Genomic DNA, 21,933 nt, shown 5'->3' with positions numbered 1-21,933 from the left:
TTTTTAATGGTCCATTTTGCAGAGTCATAACCTGAATGTTAACGACTGCAGATGCTAACAGCAGGGCAGAGAGAATGCACTATGCTTAGTGAATTTACTTTAAAGTTGCTGAATTTCCACGATTGCAGTTAAATGCTGGTTATAAACTGATAGGATTCTCATTGATTCCAACAATGAAAAGAAGTTCAAACTATTTTTGAACTAGACTTGATATTTATTGAAAAATAAAAATCAATTCCATAGAGTTATTCTAGAAACTAGAAATTTTATGTATTTTGGTGTCCAGTTTACATTTTAATGGTGTCTTTTGAGAGAAAGAATAAAAGGAGTTGGGTTACCACTTGTTCTAACGATACCGTTCTGCATTTTTATTGAATATTTTAAACTATTCATGCATTTTGTTGTTGTTGTTTCTGTTAATTAGAACGAGGCATTGGAATTTGCGAAGTCAGTGGGCTACCCCTGCTTGTTGAGACCTTCCTATGTTTTGAGGTAATATATTGTTTTCTAAAACTATTATTTAAAAGTCAGGAGACACAGAACTGCATTCTGTATGCTAACAGCACTAGGCTTTGATGTGTAGCAATTTGTAAATCCATAGACAATCCCCATACCAACACAGCCAGAGTGAAGACCTGTGCACAGTTCTTCAGCCTAATGCTTTTCCTTCAGGGAGTGACAACACAGTGTCTCCAATCCTACATCTTAGAAGCATGGCTTAGGACATCTCCTTGCCAAATGGAGGAGGATAGCTTTACATTTGAGAAGAGGACAATTTAAAAAACCGAAGAGCAAAAACAAAACAAAACAAGCTTGGGATATGTCTCACCAGCATCTGTTCTCTGATACCCAGAAATGACAGTTTATCTTTGACTGTTGTCAGCACCTTACGATGGTGCCTATGGTTTGAATTTTTTTTTTTTTTTAGATCAGATTTTTTAAATAAATGAATTACAATGTTGGAGTACATGGACAGTGTCTTTTATAATAAACTTTGAAACTAAGTTCTGTCATCAAAGGAGAAGTCGTCAATTGTCACTCTCTTCAGATGTTACCACATGTGAAGAGCTACTTCACTGAACAGGGGATAATAAGAGAAATGTAATTTGTTGTGTACAGTTTGAAAGTGTAAATGGAATGTGAAACGGGATCCTTTAAAATAATGAAAAATTTCAAGTGAGGTGGGAAACTTTCCTTTTTCTTTAAGTGACATTTTGTGTAAACCACAGTCCAATACTACTGCTTCTCTGAGGTATTAACGTAAGTTAATTTAAACAACACAGGCATTTAAGGGGGGATCGCTCTGACTACTGTGCTCCCTCACATCATTGCAATCCGTATCTTTCTTTTAGTTCCCTATACTGTGAATTATCAGCATCATTAAGACCTTAGCCTTCATGTCTTAAGTAGATGAAGAAATTGAAAGCTCTTCAAGCATAAAATTTGCAATATAGTAGGAAAGGTAAAGAAAAAGTTACTTTTAAAAGGAAGTGGAAAGTGATATTTTTCTTCCTTGTTTCTTCCCTCCTGCTTAGTCTTCCTTCTTTCCTCCCCTCCCATCCCACTCTGAAAATGCCAAAATTCAGAGTAAATTGATTTCAGATAGTATTCTTTCTCAAGAATTTGAAAGGACACAGCTGAATACATTTCAGTCAGATACCATACATTATATTTGCAAATGTTACTAAAAAAATTGATTCTTTAGTAACCCAGCTGAGATAGTAGAATGACCTGCTTTGACAGCATACTTGTGGGTTAAGATCAGCTATGGGTAATGAACTCTGAAGACACAAGTTTAGAAAGCTAGATGCTGGGATGAATCCTGTTACAGTATAAGTATTACCTGGAACCAGAAGAGAGTTAAAACAATAAATCAGAAAGGCTGAACCTTGGGGATGTGCCATCGCTAAGAGCTACCATGGTTCTCTTTGGGCATTATCACATGTCTCACCCCCCTTCCTCGTCCCCAACTTTGGGGACTTTTTACTTTGGTTGATTGTCCTGTTGATTACATAAAGTCTCAATGTAGAAAGAGACACCCTCTTACTTAGCCTAGTCTGGAACTAGAGGTTGCCTGGAACTGTTCTGAGAAGCAATCAGTTCTAGCATGCTTTACTTCTGAAGTGGTAAAAGAAACTGACCTCTTTTTTTTCCCCCTCCTTACCCAGTGGGTCTGCCATGAATGTGGTATTCTCCGAGGATGAGATGAAAAAATTCCTGGAGGAGGCCACTAGAGTCTCTCAGGTAGTGTCCTATTTCCTTCTGGTGACTTTTACCTCTTCTGTTAATTGCTACCTTGTTTTTATGTTGTTTTTCTTTGCACAGGATGTTGTTATGATGTTTTTCCTTTTTTCTTCTACCCATTATACTCCTAAATATAGAAATGAGAAAACACATATGCATTTAATTATATTTGGATCCTTAGGGTTAGTGGAAGAAGAGGAAGACCAGTGAATATTTGATCAGAACAGAGATTTATACGATTTTAGTCTCCAAGAGCAAGGCTGCATAAGCAGAAACTTGTCTGTTAATGAGTTAGATGCTGGTCAAGTTATCCGTGGGATTCCCAGCCTCAAGGGCAGCCCAACCATTGTCATCACGAACAAGTGAAGGCTTCCCTGATTTTTAATTCTCACACCTGGAGAGACTTTCTTTGCCTTAGTCAATCCTGCAACTTCAATAGTAAATCCCCTCACTCACCTATTGATTTTTTTCATTTTGGTACATTCCATTTGTAAGTTAATAAAAATGTTTATAATTCTGTGTTCACTCAACCAGCTTTCTCCACTGCCCCAGCTTTTACTTTCTTCTTCGGCATTACCTCAGTGTAATCCATTTAAGATTTGCCCAGTGGGGTTATTGATCTGCAGACCTTGTACTGTAGAGGATAAAAGTAATGTTTTCTTTTTAAAAGCTTTCAAAAGCTAGATAGGGCTAAAAGAAAAAAAAAAAGGAGAGTGAGAGAGAAAACACAACTCATAGAGAAGAGTTTGATGTTAGGCAAGTGGAGTTTGGAGGGAGCCAAAGAGTGAAATCAGAGGCATTTGAAAGAGGAATAAAGAGCATGGATTGTTCCTGCACACATGAAGCGGGGCTTCGTTTCTGCCTGGCAGTTGCTCCCCAAGGAAATTTGGTCAGTGAAAAGAGTGCATAAGGATAAAGAGTGAGAAGAGACAGAGTATAAAAAAGAAACCAAGTGGATTTTGAATTCACTTTTGTGTGGAAGTCAGATAACTGAGGAGGGACTCTCTCCAAAGGGCCAGTTTTCATTAATGTGCTCTGGAGTGAGATACTGTCCTCTTCTCTATCTCACTCCCTGCGAGGGGTCCTGCCACACTCATCTTTTTGAGAAACCAGCAGCCTGACCCAGCTGGTCTCATGTGAATGATGAGGCAGGTGTTCTCTGTCTGGGACAGTGGATCTTATAGAGCCTCTACTTGGTAGAATATTTTTAAAATATTTTTTTCTGCTAGCAGGTGGATAGAATCCTTACAGGGCCAAAGTTTTATAATAGAGATGTCTTAATGGAGTACTTCTGGTTCAAGTCTCCCCGTCAAATTACAGTAGAATCTGGGATTCTCAATTCAGTGAATCTAGAGTAAAACTAGCCCCCATTAATCATTGATATATTTATGTATCCATTCATATTTAGCACCTGCTATATAATGACACTGTTCTCAGTTTATCAGGGGTTACATTCATGAAAAGATAGTCTCACAGAGGACTCTCTTTACTAGGGACATCAGACATCAAATAATTATAATTAAATATGATGAGCATTGCAATAGAGAAAATACATGACGTTGAAGGAGAGTGTAAAAGTATCGGGGTCCAGTCCCTGAAGAAGGGACTTTTAAATTGATTCCAAATAGTTGATTCAGAGTTAAAAGGTTTACATTGTGAGTGTGAGTAGGAAGAAAGAACAGCGTTATGTAAAGGCCTGAAGCTGAGAAAGAGCATGGAGTTGCTAGAAACTGATAAAGCATTCACTTATATGGCTAGGATGCCAAACATGGTGGGGAGTCTTGATTATAACGATGGTGGAAAAGCAGAAAAACAAGGAGCAGATAAAGAGAACCTTGTCAGTTATTATACTGAGGTGGATTTTAATCATATTTTCTGAATACTGAATCACTATGCTGTACACCTGAAACTAACACAATAGTGTAAATCAACTATACTTCAACTAAAAAAAAAAGAGCAATTGAAAGTTAAAAAAAAAAGGTCACTCTTCTATAGTATAGAGAGTAAAATCTGGGACAAGTCTGAATTCATGGAAGGAGGTTAGGGGGCTGTTGTGTAGCTCAGGGTAGAGATGACAGTGCCTTGGATCAGAGTAATGGTAGTTAAGATGGAGAGAAGTGCATGTGTTCTAGAAATATTGAGAATGTGTACTGAGGATGTGAATGGATGGGGGTGGAGGGTGAGAGAGGATAAGAGATGATTCTTGAGTTTCTGCCTTAGACAGCTGGATGGACAGTGGTACCATTTATTGAAACAAGGAACACTTAAGGGAGAAATTTTAGAGAGGGAAATCATATATGTAATATTTGACCTTTTGAATGTGAGGTGCCTGTGAGAAGTCCAAGTAGAGAAGTTCTGAAAGCAGAGGGTTATATAGAATTGGAATTGAAGATCAAGATCGTGGCTAAAGACAGAGATGTAAATATAGATTTGGAAGTCAATAGCATATCATTGTAATTGAAGTTTTGAGATTGGAAGCAATCATCTGGAATAGTATAGAGGAAAAGGAACAGTTAAGACAGAGATGAAAGGAATACTGGCATTTCAGGGCTGAGCTGGGAAGAAAGAACCACAAAGGAGCCTGAGAAAGAAGTATGAAAAGGACCCCTAAGGAAAGAAGTGCTTTCAGAGGGCCAACAATGTATAATGTTGCTGAAAGACTGAAATTTATTAAGAAATTTTCTTCCTCAACATATTAAGGGCTATTTCATAAATGTGTTCAATTGGCCAGGATGGAGGTTACTGTTGTTGCCCCCCTCAGATCCCCTTACCTGTGGGAGCACCCATCCCCCACCTGCTGAGGTAGCTGAGGACACCTCCCAGCTATACTTCTCAGGATAACTATTCTCAGTCAAATGTGAGCCTCTGTCAACCAGGAGGCAAGATCCCTCACCTTACCACCATGCTCAAAACGCTGGGCAATGACTGCCCTTTGCCTCAAGATGGGACTTAACTCTGTGCTGCAACTCAGAGCACCCTCTGTGGTAAGGCCAAATCCAGTCCCCACTGAGACCACGAACTTCCTAGTTTTTTCCTGCTGCCCCATCCTGCTTTTCTCACTCCCTCAATAAATGACTTGAACAAGAACCCCTGTCTTAGGCTTGACTAGAGAGACTAAGACAGCTGTTAAACTTTACCTTTGTTTGCAGTTATATTGTTATTATAATATAGGGAAAAATTCCCACGTAAGTCTCAACACAGCTCTACCAGGCCTGCCAACAGTAAACATCCAATATTTTAAAAAAGAGGAAACAGAGATGAAAAAAATTTTCCATGTCTGATAGGCCTTTGAAGAAAAGGAAAATTTCTTCATTTAATAATAAATTTAAGAAGAGAGAAGCATATTTATGGCTTGAGACATTGGTTATTTTGAATTTTTTTATAAAATTTACTTCTATTTAAAATGTTCTGTTAAAGGAGATAAGATATATTACATCTTTTTAACTTTTTATTTTATATTGGAGAATAGTCGATTAACAATGTTGTGATAGTTTCAGGTGCAGAGCAATGGGACTCAGCCATACATATGCATGTATCCATTCTCCCCCAAACTCCCCACCCATCCAGGCTGCCACATAACATTGAGCAGAGTTCCCTGTGCTATACAGTAGGTCCTTTCTGGTTATCCATTTTAAATACAGCAGTGTGTACATGTTGATCCCAAACTCCCTGACTATCCCTTCCCCCCATCCTTCCCCCCTGGTAACCATAAGTTCACTCTGTAAGTCTGTGAGTCTGTTTCTGTTTTGTAAATAGGCTCATTTGTATCATTTCTTTTTAGATTCCACATGTAAGGGATATCATACAATATTCCTCTTTCTCTGTCTGACTTACTTCACTCAGTATGACAGTCTCAAGGTCCATCCATGTTGCTGCAAATGGCATTATTTCATTCTTTTTAATGGCTGAGTAATATTCCATTGTATAAATATACCACATCTTCTTTATCCATTCATCTGTCAATAGACATTTAGGTAGCTTCCATGTCTTGGCTATTGTAAACAGTGCTGCAGTGAACATTGGGGTGCGTGTATCCTTTTGGGCCATCTTTTTCTCCAGATATATGCCCAGGAGTGGGATTGCAGGGTCATATGGTAGCTCTATTTTTAGTTTTTTAAGGAACCTCCATACTGTTCTCCACAGTGGCTGTACCAATTTACATTCCCACCAACAATGTAGGAGGGTTCCTTTCTCTCCACACTCTCTGCAGTATTTATTGTTTGTGGATTTTTTGATGATAGCCATTTTGACTGGTGTGAGGTGATACCTCATTGTAATTTTGATTTGCATTTCTCTAATAATTAGCGATGTTGAACATCTTTCCGTGTGCCTCTTGGCCATCTGTATGTCTTCTTTGGAGAAATGTCTATTTAGGTCTTCTGCCCATTTTTGGATTGGGTTGCTTCTTTTGATGATATTAAGCCTCATGAGCAGTTTGTAAGTTTTGGAGACTAATCCCTTGTCAGTCACATCATTTGCAAATATTTTCTCCCAATCTGTAGGTTTTCTTTTCGTTTTGTTTATGGTTTCCTTTGCTGTGCAAAAGCTTTTGAATTTAATTAGGTTCCATTTGTTTATTTTTGCTTGTATTTTAGATATATTATATTTAACACATATGCATAAAATGATAAACTCCAAGATAGTGGCCAAAAGGAGTTTGTGTTCAGAGCAAAAAGACATGTTCAGAGAAGCCTTCAGGGAGGAGGTGGCATTGGAGCTAGGCATTGAAGGATGGGTTGAAATTTGAAAGATGAAGCTGAGGAGAGAAGGTGGAGTGCATTTGTGGAAGAGAGGCATGGAGACAGGTAAAGGCAGGGGCTGGTAAGAAAACAGCCAGTGGTGCCGGTTGCTGGTGCCTGGGACAGAGGAGAAGAGATTCCTAAACCCTGGAGGCCTTCATTCAACCACTTCTTTTAGTCTGGAAAAGCACCTAGTGATCAAGCTGAGGAGGGCATTGCAGCATTGTCGTGAAGGAACTGAGTGTGGGAAGAACATCAAGAATAATAAGGGGTCTGAAACAGCTGAGAGAGGGAGAACATTTTAAGATTTATAAAGAAAAATGTTTGATTTTGCAGTTACAAATGTCACACTTCAGAAGTGATTTAAAGCATGTCAATTCCATGTAAATAATTCCATCTTTGGCCTAATAAAACTGAAACAAAATGCTGCTCTCCTTCTAAGTTCGTTCACAATTCTCATACAGAGAACTAACTGAGGGCATTGTAGTGCTTGGAAAAGATAAGTGTAGGAAGAGAGAAAAAACCTGAACCAATACTGATATATAATTATAAATAAAATAGAGAGATATTTATAACTCTGGAGACAGAAAAGGAACCTGATTCTGCCCTCTCCTTAGCCTCCTCTTTTCTCTAACTCACCTAGAAGTCGATGTTTTAAACTTCAAAACTCATGTTCAATTCACTGAGAACTGAAAACTGGAGAAAGATTTCCTCTTCCTCACTGTTAGCAGAGAATGACCGTGTTCTTACCAAACAAACTGGCTAATGAGTTTGTGTAGTATGTTGAGCATTGGTTTATTTTTCAAGTATTGCCGTGGTACTGACTTAAGGTACACGATTTACTTGACCCCATACATGTAATTTCAGCTAAAGTTTCTGCCCTTCTGTTCTCGGTGACAGGAACACCCAGTGGTGCTGACAAAATTTATTGAGGGGGCCCGGGAAGTGGAAATGGATGCTGTTGGCAGAGATGGAAGAGTAAGTGCTTTATCTCTCACCCCCCATCCCTGCCTTCCCATCAGAATTTTTTTCTTGGCAATTTAGAAACATAACTCAGATTAGAGTTCGTGACTTCTACAAAACAGGTCTCTAAAAATAATGGACAAGCTGCTCAGTCAAAAAAATTGTTCCAATTCACTGACAATTCAGTTCATGTGTCATGGGTATCATATCTTCTGCTTTTCATACTGTTAGAATTTCTCTTGGATGATATTAAAAATTATCATCCTGTACTCGTTCTTTTTGAATAGATTTTCTCTCTCATTTTCTTTTGTCTGTGTGTTTCCTTTTTTGTTTCAATGGATATTAGAAAAACATCCAATACTTTTCTCTCTGAAGTTCCTAATTGAATCCCTAGTTTTTCTTGTCTCTTGATTTTTCCATCCTTCTCCTTTTTATTGGGTCAATAAAAGCAAAACTAAACAGAGTAGGGTGGGTAAAGATAATAACATAAAATTGGCTTACCATATCACATCTTGTATCACTAATACAATGAATGCCTCCAACTTCAGGGAGACATGAAAGTATGAAGAATTCTTTCCTTTAGTTTTCAAGTTGTACTAATAAGGCATGTTAAAGCTTTTTTTGTTTCTTTGTTTTGGTCTTTTTTTTTTTTTTTGTCTTCCAGATTAACAGTTCAAAGCAAGGTTGTTTCAAAAAAATACTATATATATAGTAAGGATGACCTCTTATCCTATAATCTAGAGTTTAAGCACCCTTAGATATCATTTATTTCAACCCCTTACTCCCCAAGGATGAGAATTTTCTTCACAGCAACCCTGGAAAGTGGTCATTTGCTTTCTGTTTAACTCTTTTGGTTATACAGAGCATAAAAAGTTGTAAGATGACGTATATATTTTTTGTTTTTGCTTTTACTTCTTGGACATCTAATATATTCCTTCTCTTGAACTAAGGTCTGCTTCCCTAGAATTTTCATCCCTGACCTGCTGGCCTCAAGAGTTATGGAGCATATGTATGTTCTTTCCCACTTCAACATTTTATGTATTTGAGACTGAGGTATAAAATAAGAGGAATACCAATGTGGAAGTGGAGAATGTAAGACTGGCCTACAGACATTTATGTTTTTTCAAACGTTGTGCTGGTAAAGTAATGCTGGTCTGTTGGCCTGATTTGGTTCCATTTTGCTAGGATATGCTCTTGCCCTAAGATTCTCTTAGACCTTGACCATTGCTTATCATCCTGGACTCCTTCTTTTGGAAGTGTTCCAGGTTACTCACATAACTTTTAAACAGTTACACTCAGAAATGGACCTAGTACTTCAGACATATTATAACTTTTTTTCAGAGTTCAGTGAGGTGTTGCCTCCCCATTTCTAGACAGTATAAAAAATTTGAGTGCTTACTCTGCACTAAATATCATGCCAGACACTGTTTATGTGTCCTCTTTTATCCTTACAAACATTCTGTGAGGCAGATACCATTGTTATTCCTATCTTATCAGAAACCAAGGCTAAGGAGATAAAGTATGTCACCCAGGTCACAGAACTCATAAGTGACAGCAGGAGTACTGGGACTCAAATGTCACTCTGTTTTAAATCGTCTATAAATCTGATAAACAGATCTTCACTGTAATTTATTTAAGTCTTTTACAGCCACCCAATTATTCTCCCCCACTCTCAGCTTTATCATTTTCCAAACACACACATACTGTTAACATTTAGGTTATTGTGGTTGAGACCATAAACTTTGCAATCTGACAGATAAGGGTTCAAAATCCTGACTTGGTCACATAGCAGTCACATGTACTTGGGTTATTTATTCTTATATTGCCTTGGTTTTCTTACCTCTAAAAGAGGACAAGAATATTTTCCTCTTGCTTCCTTCCTGTCTCAAATTTCAGTTTAAAGATCTCTTGTGTAGGTGGCCGGTTAGATCAGTTGGTTAGAGTGTGGTGCTGATAAAGATCTCTTGATCTTTAGATCTTACATTTTCTTTCTGATCCATCTAAGTTATGACATTTACCTAAGCTAGATATTGACCTCTCCCATCTTTTCTTTTCCAGTGTTTAAAACTTAACCTGGAAGGAAAAGATAAAGCTATCTCCAGTGCCCCCCAAACGCTTTAGTTTCCTATCCATTTTTAAAAGTCATTATGAGTTGGCTTAGTTGCCTTCTTCTCCTGGTATCAATACCTATTCTAATCAATGGAAGAGGGAGGTAAGCTCTCAGACACTCTCGGCCGCCCTTAGAGGTGATCTGTCACTGCACAGGGAGGCTTGGTGAGGCTACATGTGCAGCTCTTTCTACTGCTCTCGTCAGGGACTTAGCAAAGATGCTGGAGGCATCTGTTAGAATTAAGGGGGGTGGGTCAGGCAGTAGCTTCATCGAAGAAGAGCTGACACTTCTTTTGCAAATCTTCTTTTGGCCAGGTCATCTCCCATGCCATCTCTGAACACGTGGAAGATGCGGGCGTCCACTCAGGAGATGCCACTCTGATGCTGCCCACACAAACCATCAGCCAAGGAGCCATTGAAAAGGTCATCGTTCATAAATAAAACTGGAAGGGGGAAAAAGATTTAAAACATTTTTTTTTAAATTGGGGCTGGATTGTGAAGGGTCTTTTTTTATTATGCATTTCCTTTTTTTTGTTTGTTTATAAATTTATTTATTTTATTTATTTATTACTTTTGCTTGTGTTGGGTCTTCGTTGCTGTGCGCAGGCTTTCTCTAGTTGCAGCAAGCGGGAGCTACTCTTTGTTGCGGTGCGTGGGCTTCTCATTGTGGTGGCTTCTCTTGCTGCGGAGCACAGGCTCTAGGCGCGTGGGCTTCAGTAGTTGTGGCACACGGGCTCTAGAGTGCAGGCTTGGTAGTTGTGGCGCATGGGCTTAGTTGCTCCGTGGCATGTGGGATCTTACTGGACCAGGGCTCAAACCCCTGTCCCCTGCATTGGCAGGCGGATTCTTAACCACTGTGCCACCAGGGAAGCCCATTAAAAACATATTTTTAACTAGGTAGCAGTAGGACATGCCCCAGGTAAAATTTAATTTTGAGGGGAACTTCCTCCTCTGAGTCTGCTGGGTATTTTAAAGATGACAATTTCCTTCACTGCCCTTCAGAGCCCATATGATTGTATGCTAGTGCAGTGGTTCTCTAACTGTATGCATCATAACCACCTGGGGGACTTGTTAAAATACAGGTTGCAGGACTCCATCCCCAGTTTCTAAATCTGTAGTTCTGAGCAGGCCCCCAGAATTTGTGTTTTTATCAAGACCCCATGTGATGCTATTGCTGCTGGTCTGGGGACCACATTTGGATAACTGCTGCTGCAGATGATTCTAATGTTTGGGCCACTTACAGGTGAGCAGCATCTAAAGCAATATTTCTCAGTTAGAAGCAGGTATCCAGCAGTCACGTGAGAACTTTCTACAACCGATGCTTTCACTGTCTGCCCTTACCCTCACCTCAAACAGTACTTTATGATATGTCTCTTTCAAACCCTCTTTTGGAACCACTGCTTTAAAGACATTTCCAGTAATGATGACTCTGCCTCAGTACTCAATATGCATTGCTAGGTGTCGTCTTTGAGGCTATCATCTTTTTTTTTTTTTTTAATCAGTCAACACATGTTTATTTGTGTACATTTTTTTTAACATCTTTATTGGAGTATAATTGCTTTACATTGTTGTGTTAGTCGCTGCTGTATAACAAAGTGAATCAGCTGTACGTATACATATATCCCCACATCCCCTCCCTCTGGCATCTCCCTCTCACCCTCCCTATCCCACCCCTCTAGGTGGTCACAAAGCACCGAACTGATCTCCCTGTGCTATGCAGCTACTTCCCACTAGCCATCTATTTTACATTTGGTAGTGTATATCTCACTTCGTCTCAGCTTACCCTTCCCCCTCCCCGTGTCCTCAAGTCCATTCTCTACATCTGCGTCTTTATTCCTGTCTGGCCCCTAGGTTCTTCAGAAACTTTTTTTTTTTTAGATTCCATATATATGTGTTGGCATACCATATTTGTTTTTCTCCCTCTGACTTACTTCACTCTGTATGACAGTCTCTAGGTCCATCCACCTCACTACAAATAACTCAATTTCATTTCTTTTTATGGCTGAGTAATATTCCATTGTATATATGTGCCACATATTCTTTATCCATTCATCTGTCAATGGACACTTAGGTTGCTTCCATGTCCTGGCTATTGTGAATAGAGCTGCAATGAACATTGTGGTACATGACTCTTTTTGAATTATGGTTTTCTCAGGGTATATGCCCAGTAGTGGGATTGCTGGGTCATATGGTAGTTCTATTTTTAGTTTTTTAAGGAACCTCCATACTGTTCTCCGTAGTGGCTGTGTCAATTTACATTCCCACCAATACTGCAAGAGGGTTCCCTTTTCTCCACACCCTCTCCAGCATTTATTATCTGTAGATTTTTGATGATGGCCATTCTGACCAGTGTGAGGTGATGCCTCATTGTAGTTTTGATTTACATTTCTCTAATGATTAGTGACGTTGAGCATCCTTTCATGTGTTTGTTGGTAATCTGTATATCTTCTTTGGAGAAATGTCTGTTTAGGTGTTCTGCCCATGTTTGGATTGGGTTGTTTGTTTTTTTAATATTGAGCTACATGAGCTGCTTGTATATTTTGGAGATAAATCCCTTGTCAGTTGCTTTGTTTGCAAATATTTTCTCCCATTCTGAGGGTTGTCTTTTTGTCTTTTTTATGGTTTCCTTGGCTGTACAAGAGCTTTTAAGTTTCATTAGGCCCCACTTGTTTATTTTTGTTTTTATTTCCATTTCTCTAGGAGGTGGGTCAAAAAGAATCTTGCTGTGATTTATGTCATAGAGTGTTCTGCCTATGTTTTCCTCTAAGAGTTTATAGTGTCTGGCCTTACATTTAGGTTCTTAATCCATTTTGAGTTTATTTTTGTGTGTGGTGTTAGGGAGTGTTCTAATTTCATTCTTTTACATGTAGCTGTCCAGTTTTCCTGGCACCACTTATTGAAGAGGCTGTCTTTTCTCCGTTGTATATTCTTTGCTCCTTTATCAAAGATATGCTGACCATAAGTGTGTGGGTTTATCTCTGGGTTTTCTATCCTGTCCCATTGATCTCTATTTCTGTTTTTGTGCCAGTACCATACTATCTTGATTACTGTAGCTTTGTAGTATAGTCTGAAGCCAGGGAGCCTGATTCCTCCAGCACCGTGTTTCTTTCTCAAGATTGCTTTGACTATTAGGGGTCTTTTGTGCTTCCATACAGATTGTGAAATTTTTTGTTCTAGTTCTGTGAAAAATGCCATTGGTAGTTTGATAGGGATTGCATTGAATCTGTAGATTGCTTTGGGTAGTAGAGTCATTTTCACAATGTTGATTCTTCCAATCCAAGAACATGGTATATCTCTCCATCTGTTTGTATCAACTTTAATTTCTTTCATCAGTGTCTTATAGCTCTCTGCATACAGGTCTTTTGTCTCCTTAGGTAGGTTTATTCCTAGGTATTTTATTCTTTTTGTTGCAGTGGTAAATGGGAGTGTTTCCTTAATTTCTCCTTCACATTTTTCATCATTCGTGTATAGGAATGCAAGAGATTTCTATGCATTAATTTTGTATCCTGCTACTTTACTAAATTCATTGATTAGCTCTAGTAGTTTTCTGGTAGCAGCTTTAGGATTCTCTATATATAGTATAATGTCATTTGCAAATAGTGACAGTTTTACCTCTTCTTTTCCGATTTGGATTCCTTTTATTTCTTTTTCCTCTCTGATTGCTGTGGTTAAAACTTCTAAAACTATGTTGAATAAAAGCATTGAGAGTGGGCAGCCTTGTCTTGTTCCTGATCTTAGAGGAAATGGTTTCAGTTTTTCACCATTGAGAATGCTCTTAGCTGTGGGTTTGTCATACATGGCCTTTATTTTGTTGAGGGAGGTTCCCTCTATGCCTACTTTCTGGAGAGTTTTTATCATAAATGGGTGTTGAATTTTGTCAAAAGCTCTTTCTGCATCTATTGAGATTATCATATGGTTTTTCTCCTTCAGTTTTTTAGTATGGTGTATCACATTGATTGATTTGCATATACTGAAGAATCCTTGCATTCCTGGGCTAAACCCCACTTGATCATGGTGTATGATCCTTTTAATGTGCTGCTGGATTCTGTTTGCTAGTATTTTGTTGAGGATTTTTGCGTCTATTGGCCTGTCGTTTTCTTTTTTTTTTTTTAACATCTTTGTCTGGTTTTGGTAACAGAGGGATTGTGGCCTTGTAGAATGAGTTTGGGAGTGTTCCTCCCTCTGCTATAATTTGGAAGAGTTTGAGAAGGATAGGTGTTAACTCTTCTCTAAATGCTTGATAGAGTTCGTCTGTGAATCCATCTGGTCCTGGGCTTTTGTTTGTTGGAAGATTTCTAATCACAGTTTCAATTTCACTTCTTGTGATTGGTCTGTTCATATTTTCTATTTCTTCCTGGTTCAGTCTTGGAAGGTTATACCTTTCTAAGAATTTGTCCATTTCTTCCAGGTTGTCCATTTTATTGGCAAATAGTTGATTGTAGTAATCTCTCATGAGCCTTTGTATTTCTGCAATATCAGTTGTTACTTCTCCTTTTTCATTTCTAATTCTATTGATTTGAGTCTTCTCCCTTTTTTTCTTGATGAGTCTGGCAAATGGTTTATCAATTTTGTTTATCTTCTCAAAGAACCAGCTTTTTGTTTTATTGATCTTTGCTATCATTTCCTTCATTTTTCTTTTTCACTTATTTCTGGTCTGATCTTTATGATTTCTTTCCTTCTGCTAACTTTGGGTTTTTGTTTTTTTTTTTGTTCATCTTTCTCTAATTGCTTTAGATGTAAGGTTAGTTTGTTTATTTGAGATGTTTCTTGTTTCTTGAGGTAGGACTGTATTACTGTAAACTTCCCTCTTAGAACTGCTTTTGCTGCATCCCATAGGTTTTGGGCCGCCGTGTTTTCATTGTCATTTGTTTCTAAGTATTTTTTTATTTCCTCTTTGATTTCTTCAGTGATCTCTTGGTTATTTAATAGCGTTTTGTTTAGGCTCCATGTGTTTGTATTTTTTACAGATATTTTTCCTGTAATTGATATCTAGTCTCATAGCGTTGTGGTCAGAAAAGATACTTGATATGATTTCAATTTTCTTAAATTTACCAAGGCTTGATTTGTGACCCATGATATGATCTATCTTGGAGAATGTTCCATGAGCACTTGAGAAGAAAGTGTATTCTGTTGTTTTTGGATGGAATGTCCTATAAATATCAATTAAGTCCGTCTTGTTTAATGTATCATTTAAAGCTTGTATTTCCTTATTTATTTTTATTTTGGTTGATCTGTCCTTTGGTGAAAGTAGGGTGTTAAATTCCCCTACTATGATTGTGTTACTGTCGAGTTCCCCTTTTATGGCTGTTAGTATTTGCCTTATGTATTGAGGTGCTCCTATGTTGGGTGCATAAATATTTACAATTGTTATATCTTCTTCTTGGATTGATCCCTTGATCATTATGTAGTGTCCTTCTTTGTCTCTTGTAATAGTCTTCATTTTAAAGTCTGTTTTGTCTGATATGAGAATTGCTACTCTGGCTGTCTTTTGATTTCCATTTGCATGGAATATCTTTTTCCATCCCCTCACTATCAGCCTGTATGTTTCCCACGTCTGAAGTGGGTCTCTTGTGCACAGCATTTTTATGGGTCTTGGTTTTGTATCCATTTAGTCAGTCTATGTCTTTTGGTTGGAACATTTAATCTATTTACATTTAAGGTAATTATCGATATGTATGTTCCTATTATCATTTTCTTAGTTGTTTTGAGTTTATTATTGTAGGTCTTTTCCTTCTCTTTTGTTTCTTGCCTAGAGAAGTTCCTTTAGCATTTGTTGTAAAGCTGGTTTGGTGGTGCTGAATTCTCTTAGCTTTTCTTGTCTGTATAGGTTTTAATTTCTCTGTTGAATCTGTATGAGATCCTTGATGGGTAGAGTAATCTTGGTTGTAAGTTTTTCCCTTCCATCACTTTAAATATGTCCTGCCAATCCTTTCTGGCTTGCAGAGTTTCTGCTGAAAGGTCAGCTGTTAACCTTTTGGGGATTCCCTTGTATATTATTTGTTGCTTTTCCCTTGCTGCTTTTAATATTTTTTCTTTGTATTTAATTTTTGATAGTTTGAGTAATATGTGTCTTGGCATGTTTCTCCTTAGATTTATCCTGTATGGGACTCTCTGCACTTCCTGGACTTCTTTGACTATTTTCTTTCCCATACTAGTGAAGTTATCAACTGTAATCTCTTCAAATATTTTCTCAGTCCCTTCCTTTTTCTATTCTTCCTCTGGGACCCCTATACTTCAAATGTTGGTGTGTTTAATATTGTCCCAGTGGTCTGTGAGACTGTCCTCAATTCTTTTCATTCTTTTTTCTTTATTCTGCTCTGTGGTATTTATTTCCACTACTTTATCTTCCAGGTCACTTATCCATACTTCTGCCTCAGTTATTCTGCTATTGATTCCTTTTAGAGAATTTTTAATTTCTTTTATTGTGTCATTCATCATTGTCTGTTTGCTCTTTAGTTCTTCTCATTCCTTGTTAAGCATTTCTTGTATTTTCTCCATTCTCTTTCCATGATTTTGGATCATCTTTACTATCATTGTTCTGAATTATTTTTCAGGTAGATTGCCAGTTCCTCTTCATTTGTTTGGTCTGGTGTGTTTTTACCTTGCTCCTTCATCTGCTGTGTATTTCTTTGTCCTCTCATTTTGCTTAATTTACTGTGTTTGGGGTCTCCTTTTTGCAGGCTGCAGGTTCGTAGTTCCCGTTGTTTTTGGTGTCTGTCCCCAGTGGGTAAGTTTGATTCAGTGGGTTGTGTGGGCTTCCTGGTGGAGGCGACTGGTGCCTGTGTTCTGGTGGATGAGACTGTATCTTGTCTTTCTGGTGGGCAGGACCACTTCCAGTGGTGTGTTTTGTGGTGTCTGTGACCTTATTATGATTTTAGGCAGCCTCTCTATTAATGGGTGGGGTTGTGTTCCTGTCTTGTTAGTTGTTTGGCATGGGGTGTTCAGCACTGGAGCTTGCTGGTCGTTGAGTGGAGCTGGGTCTTAGTGTTGAGACGGAGATCTGTGGGAGAGCTCTTGCCATTTGATATTACGTGGGGCCGGGACCTCTCTTGTGGTCCAATGTCCTGAACTTGGCTCTCCCAGCTCAGAGGCTCAGGCCTGACACCCAGGCAGAGCACCATGACCCTGTCAGGCACACGGCTCAGAAGAAAATGGAGAAGAAAAAGAAAGAAAGAAAAAAAAATTTTTTTTAATAAAATAAGTAAAAAGTTATTAAAATAAAATTTTAAAAAAATTATTAAATTTTAAAAAGTAACAAAAACAAGAGAGCAACCAAACCAATAAACAAATCCACCAGTGTTAACATGCGCTAAAAACTAAACTAAGACAAACGTATAAATCAAAAACTAGTCAGTCACATACAGTAAACCCCAACTCTACAGTTGTTCCCAGAGTCCACTGCCTCAATTTTGGGATGATTGGTTGTCTATTCAGGTATTCCACAGATGCAGCGTATATCAAGTTGATTGTGAATATTTAATCCGCTGCTCCTGAGGCTGCTGGGAGAGATTTCCCTTTCTCTTCTTTGTTCGCACAGCTCCTGGGGTTCAGCTTTGGATTTGGCCCCGCCTCTGCATGTAGGTCACCTGAGGGCGTCTGTTCATCGCTCAGAGAGGACGGGGTTAAAGTAGCAGCTGATTAGGGCGCTCTGGCTCACTCAGGCCGGGGGAAGGGAGGGGTATGGAATGAGGGGTGAACCTGCAGCAGCTGAGGCCAGCATGACGTTGCAACAGCCTAAGGCACGCCATGTGTTCTCCCAGGGAAGTTGTCCCTGCATCACGGGACCCTGGCAGTGGCAGGCTGCACAGGCTCCCGGGAGGGGAGGTGTGGATAGTGACCTGTGCTTGCACACAGGCTTCTTGGTGGCTGCAGCAGCAGCCTTAGTGTTTCATACCCGTCTCTGGTGTCCACGCTGATAGCCGTGGCTCATGCCCGTCTCTGGAGCTTGTTTAGGCAGTGCTCTGAATCTCCTCTCCTCGCACACCCTGAAACAATGGTCTCTTGCCTCTTAGGCAGTTCCAGAGTTTTTCCCGGATTCCCTCCCGGCTAGCTGTTGCACACTAGCCCTCTTCAGGCTGTGTTCTTGTGGCCAACCCCTGTCCTCTCCCTGGGATCTGACTTCCAAAGCCTGAGCCTCACCTCCCAGCCCCCACCCGCCCCGGCGGGTGAGCAGACAAGCCTCTCGGGCTGGTGAGTGCTGGTTGGCACCGATCCTCTGTGTGGGAATCTCTCCACTTTGCCCTCTGCACCCCTGTTGCTGCGCTCTCCTCTGTGGCTCTGAAGCTTCCCACCCACCATCCCCCGTCTCCGCCCACGAAGGGCCTTCCTAGTGTGTGGAAACTTTTCCTCCTTCACAGCTCCCTCCCACTGGTGCAGGTCCCGTCCCTATTCTTTTGTCTCTATTTTTTCATTTTTCTTTTGCCCTACCCAGGTACGTGGGAAGTTTCTTGTCTTTTGGGAACTCTGAGGTCTTCTGCCAGCGTTCAGTAGGTGTTCTGTAGGAGTTGTTCCACATGTAGATGTATTTCTGATGTATTTGTGGGGAGGAAGGTGATCTCCACGTCTTACTCCTCCACCATCTTGAATAACTTGGGGATGTTCCTTTAGTCTTCTGGTATATGAGGTTAGGCTTAGCTTTTTTAGTGAAACTTTCCAATAATCCTGCCATCAGAATCTAGGCAGGCCTCTTTGGCTAGTTGTACATTGGACTGAATTCTGAAGGTCTTACTTTGTTCTAGAATGTGAAGGTAGCAGGATGCTTTGTAACAGCAGCAACATAAAGGAAAACTATCCTGGGATTTCAAATGTGCTTAAGCTTTTTATATCAGGATAAATGACCTCAAAAACTCAGATTTTTCCAAATCTCTCAGAGCTCATTGTGTCATGGACTCTGCTTCCTTTTATAACTGATTAAGTTGCTGAACCACTCTTGTAAGAGTAATGAATGAGGAGCTCTTGGTTCCAGCAGTCAGCACTCTCTCTTTGCATGAGTACCTTCTGTCTCTGGTTGGATACAGGAATTCCTATATGTGACATGCAGAGCCTCCCTGCAAGGGAACATGTTTCCTTCTGACCATAATGTCTACCCTTGCAGTCTAGGGCAAAAGAAAAGCACATAAAAGAAATCTCTCTGGTCTCTTTGCAGTACCATGTAATTTTAGGGCCTGCACTTCTCAGCAGGTAGGTCATTAGATTGCTATAGAGTTTGGACTGCCATTTTGGTGCTGAAGCAACTAGACTGAAAGGATTACATTTAGCCCCCAAAATAAAACCAGAGTATATGATTGTAGGTAGATAGATGCATTTGGCAGAAAGATAATCCTGTAAGATTATTTGTTCTTTTCCCTGCTATCCTGTTGTGAATATTTAGTACATTTGGTACAAATATTACTTTGTTAATAGAAGCCTAAGAATGGCTTCTATGATTAGTATTTATTACTATTATTATTATCAGTGGAGATGTAGTTCTTTGTAAAGAGAAATGAAAGAAATCTAAATTTAAGGTGCTGTATCTTTTTTGTTGGTTTGTTTTTAAACTAAGGAATGTTCTTTAGCACTATATCATTGTCCTTTTTATCTAGGTGAAGGATGCCACCTGGAAGATAGCAAAGGCTTTTGCCATCTCTGGCCCATTCAACGTCCAGTTTCTTGTCAAAGGAAACGAGGTCTTGGTAAGAAATGCCAAGGTGTTTGAGAGGACACCACTGCTGTGTTAGGTCGTGTTGGTTTGTGTCCCTCTGGTACTCTTCTCTGTGAACACTGCCACAGAGCAGCTGAGACCCCTGCAGCTGATTGTGTCTGAGTATGGGAGTTGCACAACATATAATGCCTGCCTTGTTTGAAGGCACTGGCTCTTGGTGGCACTGATATGTCAGTCACAGCTTTGAAAAGCACTCTGATCCACTGGAAAGAAGATCACTGACTGCCATCTTCAGTACACTATAGATGGATGCAGTAACTATCATTAAGTAATCTGTCCAGGTTACTGTAGAATAGTCATAAATTACATGTACTGAAGTTTACCCCTTTCTCAGAGAAGAAAGCTGTTTTGGATACCATTTACCAAAAAAATAAAAAATGTTAAGTCAACCAGGTTAGTCTTAGTTAATTTAGTTTATTTAATGTAACTAATCAGTGACCAATATTGATTCCTCACCTACTATGCAAAGTCATAAGGTGGCTACAAAGACATATAGAGCCTAGTCTCTGCTCTCAAAGATCCGCGATTTAGTGAGAACTGGGAAGAAGATGAATTTATAGATAACTGTAACATAAGTTAGAATATAATAGCTGCTAGAAGGAATGTACAAATAAAGTGGTATCGGAGGCACAGAACAGAGAGAGCCTATCTATTAGTGTGTGTGTGTGTGTGTGTGTGTGTGTGTGTGTGTGTCTGTATGTCTGTGTGCCTGCACATATGTGTATGAGCATGTATTTGACTGTCATATGCCTGATTTGGGGTGGATCATAAAAGATTTCAAGGAAGATTTTGTAATTTGAGCTGAGTCTTAAAGAATAGCTGGAATTTTGACAAGCAAAGGAAGATAGAAAGGACAGTACACATACAATATCTATGGGTAAATTTGGCGCATTTTAGGAGATAGTGACTAGTTCAGTTTATCAATGACCAGCTGATGATGACTAGTTCAGTTTATTATTTTTCCAGGGAAATCATGGAGGATAAACTTAGAAAGAAAGACTGGGGCCAGGAAGGTGGTACAAGATAACATAGAGGGATATACTGAGGCAAGAGGATAGAAGTATTTCAAGGACTAGACATTAAACTCATGGCTAGTAGAAATCCACTGAAGGCTTTCTAGTAGGGCTGTGGCATTATCTGAACTCTGCATTAAAACAAATCTGTCAAGAGTGTGTGGTGATGGAACTGTTGAATGAGGATGGGAAAAAGTCAGAGTTCAAGGATACTGACTGAAAGGAAACCAGTTAGCAAAAGTCAAGCAGTGGGGAGAAAAGGAAGAGGCTGGCAAAGCAAGACTGGGCCCCAGTAACAGCTGGAACCAGAGTGGCCGGGAGCATATTAATATTGTCATTGTCTCTCACCATCCTTTCTCTTCTTCTGAATTTTGTTATCTCTCCAGGTGATTGAGTGTAACCTGAGAGCTTCTCGATCCTTCCCCTTTGTTTCCAAGACCCTTGGGGTAGACTTCATTGATGTGGCCACCAAGGTGATGATTGGAGAGAACATTGATGAGAAGCCCCTTCCAACATTGGAGCATCCCATAATTCCTGCTGACTATGTTGCGATTAAGGTAATATATTCAAAAATCTTAGTCATTTTTTAAGTTCCAAAGAAATGAAAGGAATAATTTTTCATCAAAAATAATCTTGATACATTCTGAACCTTGTAACTCAAGTGCTAGACTAGGGGTTTATGATGTTTGCTTTGAATAATGCAATGCAGTTGCTATACAGGCAACTTTATGTGTACTCTTGTGCATTTCAAAAATTAAAATAATATTTAGAATTACATAACTTCAAAACCAACTAGCTGAGTGACTTATAAACTACATTTGTGAAGCTGATGCATAATGCTGGCAGTTTAGTTGGTAGACAGAAATTCTGAACATATCTTCTTGGGATAAGGCTTCAGTTGTGCCAAGACTTCAGGAATGCATGAATCTTATAAAAGTGTTACCTTGTGGTGTTGGTTAAATGTTTACTGCCTTGGCTTAGTTCCTATTTTCTTTAGTGGCAGAATTTTTTCACAGTGTTACTGTGAGGGCAATGAAATTGATGGCATCTTTATGAAGAGTGACCAGGAAAATTTAAGGTTTGTTCACTAACTTCAAATACAGGCATGCCTTGGAGATACTGTGGGTTCGGTTCCAGACCACCACACAATTTTTTTGGCTTCCCT

General features: G+C 39.3%; 1 protein-coding gene across 1 annotated transcript in view; it reads left to right on the top strand.

The window, feature by feature from the left end:
• CPS1 (carbamoyl-phosphate synthase 1) overlaps nt 1-21,933 on the top strand; it is a 141,878-nt gene that overhangs the window by 101,946 nt on the left and 17,999 nt on the right. Inside the window, exons 27-32 of the mRNA XM_082396353.1 lie at nt 425-492; nt 2,169-2,244; nt 7,884-7,961; nt 10,371-10,478; nt 19,637-19,726; nt 21,155-21,325. Coding sequence (XP_082252479.1) covers nt 425-492; nt 2,169-2,244; nt 7,884-7,961; nt 10,371-10,478; nt 19,637-19,726; nt 21,155-21,325 — 591 coding nt within the window. The remainder of the gene's footprint in view (nt 1-424; nt 493-2,168; nt 2,245-7,883; nt 7,962-10,370; nt 10,479-19,636; nt 19,727-21,154; nt 21,326-21,933) is intronic.

The sequence above is a fragment of the Balaenoptera borealis genome, assembly GCF_965194805.1.
Source record: "Balaenoptera borealis genome assembly, chromosome: 6".
NCBI classification, from domain to species: Eukaryota; Metazoa; Chordata; class Mammalia; order Artiodactyla; family Balaenopteridae; genus Balaenoptera; species Balaenoptera borealis.
The sequence above is the reverse complement of the archived record's forward strand: the minus strand, read 5'-3'. Positions and strand labels throughout refer to the sequence as shown.